We start from the raw sequence: 12,407 nt of genomic DNA on the forward strand, positions 1-12,407 counted from the left end.
ATATGTCGGTGTGTGTGTCCGCACATGTGCCTGTGTGTGTATGTCTCTGTGTGTCCGTGTGTCCGCACATGTCTCTGTGTGTGTATGTCTGTGTCTCTGTGTGTGTCCGTGTGTCCGTGCACATCTCTGTGTATGTCTGTGTCTCTGTGTGTGTCCATGTGTCCGCACATGTCTCTGTGTGTGTATGTCTGTGTGTCTGTGTCTCTGTGTGTGTCCGTGTGCCCGCACAAGCCCCAGTGTATGTGTGTGTGTCCCGCGCCCGCCCGCGCCGCCGCAGCCCCGCGGAGCCGCCCGCGCCTTCCGGCGCCGTGACCCGGCAGTGACGCGGCCATGGCCGCCCGCTGAGGCGCGGAGCGCGGCCGAGCCGGCGGCGGCTCCTCGGCGGCGGCGCGGTGTGGTTGGCGCTCGGTGGAAGCGGCACGTTCGTGCCCCTCGGCCGCGGGGCTGCGGGTGCCGCCGTGCCCCGGAGCGGGCGGGCTGAGCGGCGCTCCGTCCCCTCCCCAGCTCCGCCGGGCCGTGCCCGCGGCTCCGCGCCGCAGCGGCGAAGATGAGGACCGTGCTGATGGTGGCGGAGAAGCCGTCGCTGGCGCAGTCCATCGCCAAGATCCTCTCCAGAGGTACGCGGGCCGGGGCGGGGCCGGTGCCCGTGCCCGCCGCTGTGCCGGCGGCACCGGGAGCGCTGTGCCGGCGGCACCGGGAGCGCGGGATGAGTGCGAGCTGCCGCCTTTGCTGTCAGTGCAGCGAGACACACAAACACCCTGGGCAGCGGCTGCCTTGTCTTGGGGCCGGAGCCTCCTGGCAGCGGTGCCTTCGGAGAGGTTCATAAAAGAACGGGATGTCCCATCACGTTCTGATTGTTTTTATGGGCTGATGCCTGTTTAATCCAAGAATAAAGGAATCTAGTTTCAATATTTTGTATAGCTCTAGAGTGCCTTAGAGCATGCGGTGTCTGGAAAGTGCCAATCAAGTAGGCAGTGGCTGTTCTGAGATTTGTGAAGTGAAAGTTTTATAGATATGGAAAATAAACTTATTATAAGTGTGTGTTCTAGAAAACTAGCTGTATTTTCGTAAGGTTTCATGGTGGGAGGGAAAGGCTGGTGCAGATAATGGATAGTTTAATTTGAAGATGAAATATCCTTTAGGAAAGCCCTGAATTGATACTTAATGAAATGAAAGTTTGATCAATGAGTAGATCTTTCTGATCAATGATCAGAAATGATCAATGATCAGAAAGACCCTAGCTGTAAGATCTAAGGAAAGGAAGATTTAATTTCACACAAAACTATTTGTTTCACTAGCTGTGTTTTTTTTACCTCATTAATATTTATGATCTTATTTTCACAGGGAACATGTCCTCTCGCAAGGGACTCAACGGTGCGTGCTCTGTGCACGAGTACACCGGGTCCTTCATAGGACAGAGCGCCCACTTCAAGATGACATCGGTGTGTGGTCACGTCATGACTTTGGATTTCATAGGTATTTGCCTGCTCATCGAATGTTTTAACTAATATGGCTTGTAGAGCTGCCAGGTCCTTCAGAAAAACTAAGAGGTCTCTTGGTATACAGTAAAGCAAGATCTGTTAGTGTAGAAAATTTTCCATACAAATTTTGAATGCAATATGAAGCTGTTTGTTTTATAAATATTTCTTCAGAACTCCACTTTATATACTTTTGCTTTTCAGGAAAATATAACAGCTGGGACAAAGTGGATCCAGCAGAACTTTTTAGTAAAGCTCCCACAGAAAAGAAAGAAGCTAATCCCAAACTGACCATGGTGAAATTTTTACAGGTATTCTTTCTTAGGAGTAGAATTTAAAGTTATCATTTTCTATGTTCCTAAATAAAAATTCTTCCAGGGAGTAGCTTTTTGTCACAGTTAGATCTATTTTATTAACATAATATAAATAATTTATTTTTGCTGGTTCTTACGCTGTCTGAAATCTATGTTAAAGTCACTTTTCCCATTGCCTTCTGAGTTTTTTGACAGTTGATATCCTGCTTCTCAGAGTTGGAGCACTGGATGCAATTTTAGCTTTATAACAGCAAGTGTAACGCACAGCTTATAAATGCCTTCTTTAACATAAGTCTGTGTTGGTTACTGTTCACACTTCACACACCCTGCTGAAACCAGAAATAGAAATACATGGGTAGGGAGGGGGGAGATGTTGTTTTGAGTTGCTGAAGAACTGTGCTGATTTTTCTCACAGGTGGAGGGAAGAGGCTGTGATTGTATTGTCTTGTGGTTGGATTGTGATAAGGAAGGAGAAAACATCTGTTTTGAAGTAAGGTTTCCATTTTTAAGACTCACAATACCATAATATATGTCTGACAAGACTATCAATGCATTGTTTTATGAGTGTACAGTAAAATTCAAACTAAACTTGAATAAAGTTTTAAAGGCATAGAGGGCCTTGGTGGAAAAACCCACATGCTTTGAACTCTGTAAGATGTCAGTTAAAGAGTATAAATAAATTTCAGAGGTGTTGCTCATCTCAGATGAACAATCGGGCCTCTTAAATGTTAGAACATTCCAGTACTTCAATAATTGGCCTGTATTTCATAGCTGGAGTAGTTATTTTTATGTCCTTATAAAACTTCATCTGTTATCTTTTGTTTATTGAGCAATTAAATTCCTTAGAGCACAGAAGCTGCTTACAAGTATAATCATGCTGCTGAAATTTTGCTTCTGCACATAAAAAGCAGAGAACACATAGAACAAAAACTTTGCTAAGATTTTTTTTAACATCCTATTCCCAGGAGCCTACATGAAGAGTACTTGTTTGGAGATTTTCTTTAGATTAAAGAAACATATTTTATGAAGTGACTATTGTAAGTTCTTTACTTACCCCTGTGTCATTACTTGTGCTTAGCAATGAGTAGAATAAACCCAGATAGACATTGGTACATGTTCACCAAAAGCTGCTGCAGCTGCACTGCTGAATGTCTTTGCCCTTAGCCAAAAATACTGATTTGCTCCCAGCAGTTGCTGTATAGTAGATAAACCCTTCAGTTTTGTTAATTCTTCATATGCTTTTGAGTGGATGGACAAATACTGCTCTGGCTTATCAGTTAATGTGTGAGCATGACATCTTGCTGAATTAAGAAAGCAGTGACACAGAAACAAATATTCTGTGGAGAGTGGTTTTTTTTATCTTTAGAGAGAAAGCCTTTATCTTTCAAATCCTTTTTAAGTACGCTTCTGATTTTCTTTAGGTTCTTGATGCTGTTCTTCCTGTCATGAACAAGCCTCGTGGCACGGAGAGGACGATTTACAGAGCTAAATTCAGCTCCATCACTGACACAGACATCTGCAATGCCATGAATCACTTGGGAGAGCCCAATCGCAACGAAGCTCTGTCCGTGGATGCCCGCCAGGAGCTGGATCTGAGGATTGGCTGTGCCTTCACAAGGTGACAGCACAGACTGCAGATGGTTTTGTCAAAGGTTCAGGAGGGGCTCTGTGCCCTCGTGGTTTAATGCCAGCCAAACCCCACACAGCCACTCACTGCCTCCCCACCCCTACTTTCCATGAAGTAGGAAAACTCATGGCTTGATATACAGACAGTTTCATAGGAAAACAAAAGCTGCATGCACAAGCAAAGCAAAATGAGGAATTAATTCACCACTTCTCAGGGGCAGGCAGGTGTTCAGCCATCCCCAGGAAAGCTGGGCTCCATCACCCATTATGTTTACTTGGGAAAACAAATAAGTGTTCCCCCTTCGTCCTTATTCCCCCAGCTTTATATGCTGACCATGATGTCACATGATCTGGAATATTCCTTTGGTTATTCAGCTGGGATCAGCTGTCCTGGCTGTGTCCCCTCCCAGCTCCTTGTGAGGCAAAATGATTATGTCTTAATTAGCTGTAAGAGATTGTGTTTCTCAGAATGCTCTTTTCCTAATGCCTGAATGATTTTATAGATTACTCATGTTTTGTGCATGTATGATTACAAAAACTTCTGCTTTTCAAGGGAACGAGGATATTAATGTATACATTCCTCATTTGTTTTTTCCTCCCTGCCCTTCTCTTAGGTTCCAGACTAAATATTTTCAGGGGAAATATGGGAATTTAGACAGCTCCCTCATCTCCTTTGGGCCATGTCAGACCCCAACACTTGGATTCTGTGTTGAGAGGCATGACAAAATTCAGTCATTTAAGCCTGAGACTTACTGGGTGTTGCAAGCTAAAGTAAGTTTTACAGTACTTGATTTTACAAAAGAAATGCATTTGTATTTTGTTCATTCGTAATTTTGTAGCTGCTGGCAAGAATTCACAATGCCTATAGTTTACTCATGTGTTCTCATTCTGTTCACATGTGTGTCACCACTCTCAAGAGCAGATTCCAGGATGTCAGTTTTGTATTAAAGTGCTTATTGTCTGCTGCTTATAAGAATTCTTCAGTGCTAATCATCTAAGCTTAGATTCTGCCAAAAAAGCTACTTAAAATGGTTCTCTTTTGTTCCCTGGGGTCCTTGGACTGACTGTTGTTAATTTGAATCCAGGAATTAATTAGCCTGCCAACAAACATTGGCATTGCTGACAATTGGAATTTTAAAGCAAATTAAATGCTCATTGTGTTAATTGGCAATTGAGTCCACAGAGTACTTTGGCAGCTTAGAGTAGTTTTACAGTCTCACTGCTGTCCAGTCTCTGAGAGCAAACCAACAAGGTTCTATGGTTTGTGATCACAAGGATTTTCTAAGCAAATGAAGGATTCATGGTAAAAAGTTGCAATTTTTGTATTTTAGAAGAAAAAAATAGGTGAAATCTGGCATCTGCTGTCATCTGTTGTGATGTGTCTTGTGTGTCATGCTAGGAAAAACTTGGTTCTGTTTAGAGAGGGGTTTGTGCTCTCTCGTGTTGGTCACTTCGTACTAACTTTTGTACATGGAGCTGAAAACATGACCTAATTACTGTTTAATACAAATGATTGATTCTGCTAAATCAAAATGGTAAACTTTGAATTTTTGCCTATCTCAGTCTTTACTGTTCCCAGCACTAAACAAGGACAGTATTTCAGTTCAGTTGGGAATAGTTCTGGTCATTCCCCAGACTCCAGAACTCCAAGTGCTCCATCCTTCACAAAACCCCCCCCAGAAAAGAGTAAAACTGCATGTTTGAGCACTGATGTCCTGCTGTGGGTTTGTCGTAAATTTGTCCTAACAAATCCTATATGTCCTAGGATTTGCTTGCTGGACTCTTGTTGGGAATATGCATTCTCACACTTCTAGCAGTAGAGTTGGTGGGAATTAATTTTGTGTTTTGTCCAATAGGTGAACCCTGAAAAAGAAAGTTCTCTCACTTTGGATTGGGATAGAGTGAGGGTGTTTGATCGTGAAGTTGCTCAAATGTTCCTGAATATAACAAAGATGGCAAAAGAAGCAAAGGTGAGGATGTTTACCAAGTGCCAGTAGGTCCATATTTCATATAAAGGAAATGCAATTTAATATTTCATTTGTTGGGTATTGAGGCTTTTGGTTGTTTTGTTAAAGAGTGTAGAATATCTGTATTTTGGTTTTTACTTCATTCAGTTTTGTGTAAATGAGAGTAAAAGGAAAGAGATTTTTTTTTATTGTAGATTGTACTGTGCTGGTGTGATCATCTCAGCAGAAGCCTCTTCTTAGTATTGACTTTGGAAAGGCTCATCACTCATGATAGCAACTCTTCATTACTAAACCTGCTAGGAAATACTGTTCAGATGTCTCCAAGCAGACCTCTTATTTCCCATGAGACATTGAATAAATTGGAATTTAATTATGTGTAGGGCAATATTCCTGCAGTTAAATATTTAATCATGTGTATGGTAAAGTCTTTGTAGCCAATTAACTTATAACCCTCTGCTCTGTTCAATACTTGTTTGACGGTGTGTTTGGTTTTAAGTGCTTATAGACATCAAGGTTCAAAGACTGCTTGAAGCTTTTAAAAATCTGCATTCTTATAGTTAGGACTGTTGCTTGGGATGAACACTAAATCCTTGTAGCAAAGCAAGTAGGTGCAGGGAGTTTCAGACTTTAATTTTAGAACTTGATAAAATTATCTCCAGTCAGATTTTCTGAAGTAAAAATATACTGGTGGTTACTGTTTCAAGAGAACAAAGCAGATATTATAAGAATAGACAATGGTAGCTATGATATATATTTATAGACATGATTAAAATTATGCATTTACCAAATGTCAGAAGTTTTACTGTGAAAATGCTCTTTTCTAGGTAGAATCTGTGAGTAAAAAAGAGAAGGTGAAGCAGAGACCACTGGCTCTGAATACAGTAGAAATGCTCCGTGTGGCCAGTGCTGCTTTAGGTAGGTACAAAAGTTCAGATTTTCACACTGTTTTAAAGTAAAATAATTTGGCCTCTCAGACAAAACAAATAATACATCCTTTTGGGCAATGGATTGAGTTTAGAAAGCTGTTTGTCAAAAGTGAAATGTTTGGCAAGATCAAAGTGTCAAAAGTCTTATGGAAAGGACAAACCATAATATATTTAAATACTTGGGTAAGGTGTACATCCAGGTGCAGCAAACCATAATCACAGGGATGCGTATATGATTTTTCTTTTCTCCTGTCCCCTCTCAGGAATGGGTCCCCAACATGCCATGCAAATAGCAGAGCGTCTTTACACTCAGGGTTATATCAGCTACCCTCGAACAGAAACTACCCATTATCCAGAAAACTTTGACCTGAAAGGGTGTTTGAGACAGCAAGCCAATAACCCTTACTGGGCAGAAACTGTGAGTACATGAAGCAAAAGCTGTATTATCATTCTGTAGTCTGTTTCTGACTAGATCTTGCTTGGTGTATTATGACCTATAGGCCTTCAGAAACTTTAAATATCTCTAGTTTCTTTTATTTATGTTGTACTGTTATGGATTTAATGTGAGTAAGGCATTTCTTTCTTCACTCAGGTAAAAGTATTGCTATCAGAAGGCATCAATCGTCCAAGGAAAGGCCATGATGCAGGAGACCATCCTCCCATTACACCAATGAGAGCTGCAACAGAAGCAGAATTAGGTACAGGCAAATTCAGTCATAGTGGGACACTGTGTGAGGAAATCAGTCCCTTGAGGTGTAAGGTGCCAGTTTCAAAATCACTGAGTTGCAACGGAAAATAAAATTATTTGAATGGCAAGAAGTGAAGAGAGAGCAAACTTGTTCCTTACTGAAACTTCTGGTTACAGTGTAGTTCAGAGCTGCTTCAGCAGTTGATCCTTGGGACTATAGTATAGACCAAGAAAAAGAAAACAACTTAATGCCTACATTTCTAAGAGACATTTGTCCCAGAATAGTAGCTTCCAAGTACTGAAATTTGATTATATTTTGTGGCTGAGGTGTTGTTTCTCCCCAGGTGGAGATGGGTGGCGATTGTACGAGTACATAACTCGGCACTTCATTGCCACTGTCAGTGCTGACTGCAAGTACCTACAAACCACCATTTCCTTCAGTATTGGCCCTGAAAGATTTACCTGTGTTGGGAAGGTGGTAACTTCACCAGGTAAGACAAATCAGAAGAAAGTATTAGCTGCAGATTATTTTTTTTCCTCCTTAATACACTGAATGGATATGAAAGTGAAGCTCTGGGAACAAGTGCAATTGTGAAGATTTTTTTGAGTTCTCAAAACCGGAGACCAAATCTTGTCCTAATTTTCATACTTGAATTATGATAGAAAAAGTGTTATTTTTCATATAGTAGTCTCAAAGATTTAATGCCACATTTGCCAGTGTGAAGACCAGTCTTTTTACCAGCAGTAAATGCCTTTTGGGGGATAAATTACACAAAGGCAGAAGTTTTTTCTTAGGCCTCTGTAAAAAGAATGTAGCAGCACTACTAAGATTTTTATGGTAAACTGGCAAGTTGTTTCTTTCTTTACCTACAGGGTTCACAGAAGTTATGCCATGGCACAGCATCCCATTAGAAGAGAGCCTTCCCCACTGTGAGAAAGGAGATCTTTTTCCGATTGGTGAAATAAAGTTGCTGGAAAAGCAAACCAGCCCTCCTGATTACCTGACAGAAGCAGAACTGATCACTCTGATGGAAAAGCATGGCATTGGTAGGAACTTGTGTAACTTATATTGTTCTGCAGTACATCCACCAAGAGTGCAAAGAGTCTGAGTCACTCCTCTGCACTGTCTCTGTCAGTGATGAGCTCTCAGTATTCATTTGGATATGTACAGTGATCATCTCTTTCCCAAGCCCATAGCTCCCCTCAGCAGATGGTAGGTTGTTTCTTCCCCCACGTTCCTTTCCCTTTCTTATCCTTATTTTTAGCAGTTTCTGGTTTCTGGCTAAATGTTTCTGGCCAAAGCAGTATCCTTTCATAACACATCCCTGTCACTTCTCTGTCAGAAAAAAATGATGTGTGGAAGGAAGCACCTCCTCATTCTTAGGAATGATTTCTTGTCTTCACAGCTTGCTTTAGCTTTGCTCTCTTCAGTAATCCTTCTGTATCTCATTATACAACTTAGCACAGTTCTACTTTTCTTTATCAATCTGACTTGTTTCTTTTAATGTATTTTTCACTAATTTGCCCTGTCAGAGCAAACACAATCTCTTATTATGCTGTGTTTTTCCAGAGTAAATAATTGTGAGAATAGGTGTCTTCCCAATAGTAATTCCTTGGAAGAGATGAAAGGATTAAGGTTAAACCATATGTTTCAGACTTACCAGAATTGCAAAGGAACATCAGAGTTACTAGAGAGGGAGAAGTTATGCACTGGAAGTTGGGTAACATTAAGAAGGTATCTGAATTTAAGCAGTCTTAGGAGCCCTGTAATTTGACATTAAACCAGAGAAGCCAGAAGTGAGTCATTTGATGAAAACTCTGTTTTGTTCAGGGTGGATATATTGTTTTCCTTTGTGTGGCAGGAACTGATGCCAGTATTCCAGTCCACATTAACAACATTTGCCAGCGAAACTATGTCACAGTGGAGAGTGGTCGAAGACTAAAGCCAACAAACCTTGGCATTGTTCTGGTTCATGGTTATTACAAAATAGGTCAGTTAAATGCTCTTCCTTTCCATTTACTATATCAAAGTCAATATGTAAGTAACATTTCTGTCTCAAGTAAAGTTTATTTTTATGTCAGTTTGTGTATGAATGGTTTCCTACCTCAATTTTTGACCTTTCATTGCTGCTGTCTCTGGTTTCCTTTAGATGCAGAATTGGTTCTTCCTACAATCCGCAGTGCTGTAGAGAAGCAGCTCAACTTAATAGCTCTGGGTAAAGCAAATTATCATCAGGTCCTGGAGCATACCCTTGACATTTTTAAAAGGAAATTTCACTATTTTGTGGATTCTATTGCAGGTAAAACTTTCTACATGTGAAGTTCCCTACAATTACTTAGTTGTTGCATAGAAAATACGTATATATTAGGCTCCTTTGAGAAATTTAGGCTTTCTGAAAAGTTGTGCCAGGAATGGAAGTTTCCAGTCAAATTAATTTGCTCTCCAAAGGGAGATGGACTGAATCAAGTCTCCAAAACTCTACTTGAAGTTTATTTTGTGCCTGTGCAGTGGTGAGTTTTTGAAAACTTGAGGTTAGCTGAACCAGTATGTTTGTGCATGCTCAGTGCAAAATGCTGTGTATTTGTCTTTGTAGACAAGGAAGAGCATTGTGAATAAAATATTTTAATTCTCATTTCTTCACAGGTCTAGAGGTGATTTTGTGCGAAATTTCCTCTTAAGAACTAGAATTCTAATCTAGGTGTGGTTATTCCTTTTGCAGGTATGGATGAACTGATGGAAGTGTCTTTTTCACCCTTGGCTGCCACAGGCAAACCCCTTTCCCGCTGTGGTAAATGCCATCGTTTCATGAAGTATATTCAGGTCAGTTTACCTCATACTTGGAATTTGAATTTCACTTGCTGGGGAGCACTGAGTATAAACTTCTTTTCTATTATTGAACTTGGCTTCAAATGTGGTCATCATGAGTGCAGTTTTTAAAACAAAAAGGCTGGTAGTGCTTTGCCTTGGTGAACAAACCGGAGAGCAGCTCCAGCTGGATTTACAGAAAGTGTTAACCTCTGTTGATCCTGCAGTTGCTCAGGAGATTTGTGTTCTGTTTCCAGGCCAAGCCGAGTCGCCTGCACTGCTCTCACTGTGATGACACCTACAGTCTCCCCCAGAATGGTACCATTAAACTCTACAAGGAGTTGCGTTGTCCCCTGGATGACTTTGAGCTGGTGCTGTGGTCATCTGGATCCAGGGGAAAGAGCTATCCATTGTGTCCATACTGTTACAATCATCCTCCCTTCAGGGACATGAAAAAAGGTAGGAGTTGTGCAAACATGCAGGTATCATCCTCACTTGAAATAAATTAGGTACAGTCTATACAATGGGCTTTTTAGGAGTTTTAAAATCAGTGTTGCTTAGTATAAAGTGTTGTTCAAATTAGGCTCTATATACCTATTAATTCACATTAAACTTACTGACCAAAATGTATTAACAAATTTTTGAAGGGTTTTTTTTTTCATAGAAGAAGTAAGAAAATAATTTACCTGCATGCACTGTAGATAATCTTCAGAACACTCAGCATGCAGTGAAAGACAACATTGCAAATCTGAGTAGGCTTGGATAGGAGTATAAAAAAAGACCAGGTCTTGGTAATGTTTTGGTAGAGATAAATGGTGTGTTAAAAGCTGTTACAGAATGATATAAGAAGAGGTAGAAGTTGCAGTTAGTTTAGTAACTGTGGGACTGAAACTTAAAGTAGTGCACTGAAGCTTTTCAGCATCTTTTTATTACCATCTTTTAATTAAAAATATCTTGGACCAACAGTGAGTAGTTCAAGTGTAAAATAATGGGCAGGAGCCATACATTTAATTGAAAATGTAATGAGTTTTCATCACTAATCTGTCTAAACTGCCTGTACTGTACAGTGACAGTATATGGCAATTCTGAAAACCATTATAGGAAAATTTTTCAGTAGGGGATTATTCTGAAACTGTGAAGAGGCAAGCTGCCATTTTGGGAGCAGTTCCATTCTTCGGTGATTTAGAAAATCTACAGTATACTCAAATGTCTCTGGCTTGCGTGTCTCACTTCCTTCAAACCGGGTGGTGTGAGTAGTGAGATAAAGGCTGGTATGGCTTCACTCTTCTTCCCCAGGAATGGGCTGTAACGAGTGCACCCACCCCACGTGCCAGCATTCCCTTAGCATGCTTGGAATTGGGCAGTGCGTGGAGTGTGAGAACGGGGTTCTGGTGCTGGACTCCACGTCGGGTCCCAAGTGGAAGATGGCCTGCAACAAATGCAACGTGGTCGTGCACTTCTTCGAGAACGCCCACAAGGTCCGGGTGTCGCCCGAGACGTGCGACTTGTGTGAGGCGGCACTCGTGGACGTGGATTTTAACAAAGCCAAATCTCCCTTACCTGGTGATGAGACCCAGCATTCAGGCTGTGTGTTCTGTGACCCCGTGTTCCAGGATCTGGTGGAGCTGAAACACGCAGCCATGAGGCACCCCATGCACCGTGGGGGACAAGGGAAGAGGCAAGGGCGGGGAAGGGGCAAAGGCCGGAGACCTGGAGGAAGACTCAACCCAAAGAAACCCAAGGACAAAATGGCAGCTCTGGCTGCTTACTTTGTATAAGGGCCACACAACAGGAAAATAAACTTCTTGTAACTTCTTTAAGTTCATTTTTAAGTATCTTTGATGTTTCACTGCTTTCCTGTTCTTAGAACAGTTAAACACCTTAGGTTGCTCCCAAAACAAACTATTCTGGATTATCCATCAGTAACTAAGTCTTTAAGCTTTTAATTGGGATTCATAGATACAATTAGAGCTCACAAACAGTAGGGAGACTCAAGAAGTCTGCTTGGACTGTTAACTGTGTCTAATAGAAAGGAAATAGAATTTGTCTCCTCTGACATTTCTGGGGCCTTTGTCAGCAATGCAAGTGCCAGGAATATAAGAACTGATTAAGATCAGTGTTATGCTGCCATAGTCTTTAAGTGTGGCATGAGACTTGCTTCATCTGACTTCGAATCTTCAAAAATAAGAAATTATTAGTAGCTGTCAGATTTTTAAATAACATCTGCAATAGCAAGAACACTGCTTCAAGTCTGTCATTCTGCTGCATAAGTGAAAAATGCCAACAGACATACAAAATGGAAATTATAAATATGAAGGGGAATATCTGCCTTGAGCAGTGATTCCCAAATTATGGCCTGTGCAGACAAGTTAGTATCTCATGGTCAATGGGGCCCAGTTAAATGAGACCTCCTCCTGCTACTGGAAGACAGATTGAGTATCCATGCTGGTTTATTCCTCTGTGGTCACACAGCAGATCATGTCTGACAAAGTGCAGTTTGTCCTGTCTGTTCCTTGAATTGTCATTTCAGTGGTGGTTAGTTTTGGTGTGAAAAGGTGGGTGTCCTCATGCTTTTGTGTGGAGCTGTATCTAACCACTGCAG

At 41.3% G+C, this 12,407-nt stretch overlaps 1 protein-coding gene across 1 annotated transcript; it reads left to right on the plus strand.

The window, feature by feature from the left end:
• Positions 1-403: 403 nt before the first annotated feature.
• Positions 404-11,630, plus strand: TOP3B (DNA topoisomerase III beta). The gene is made up of 17 exons (XM_030286050.4): positions 404-617; positions 1,345-1,476; positions 1,683-1,789; positions 2,208-2,282; positions 3,214-3,410; positions 4,033-4,189; positions 5,275-5,388; positions 6,210-6,300; positions 6,575-6,729; positions 6,904-7,009; positions 7,344-7,490; positions 7,873-8,046; positions 8,862-8,990; positions 9,150-9,299; positions 9,720-9,820; positions 10,063-10,264; positions 11,102-11,630. The coding sequence occupies exons 1-17, from the start codon at positions 548-550 to the stop codon at positions 11,581-11,583; spliced, it is 2,589 nt and encodes an 862-aa protein (XP_030141910.4). The 5' UTR covers positions 404-547; the 3' UTR covers positions 11,584-11,630.
• The last annotated feature ends 777 nt before the right edge of the window (positions 11,631-12,407 follow it).

Source organism: Taeniopygia guttata, chromosome 15, assembly GCF_048771995.1.
Source record: "Taeniopygia guttata chromosome 15, bTaeGut7.mat, whole genome shotgun sequence".
Taxonomy (NCBI): Eukaryota; Metazoa; Chordata; class Aves; order Passeriformes; family Estrildidae; genus Taeniopygia; species Taeniopygia guttata.

Bases quoted from the DNA above. Each gene is read 5' to 3' on its own strand.
- TOP3B (XM_030286050.4), top strand. From the start codon at position 548: ATGAGGACCGTGCTGATGGTGGCGGAGAAGCCGTCGCTGGCGCAGTCC. The intron at 7,491-7,872 runs GTAAGACAAATC...CTTTACCTACAG, and splicing joins GAAGGTGGTAACTTCACCAG to GGTTCACAGAAGTTATGCCA. The intron at 9,300-9,719 runs GTAAAACTTTCT...TTCCTTTTGCAG, and splicing joins TTTTGTGGATTCTATTGCAG to GTATGGATGAACTGATGGAA.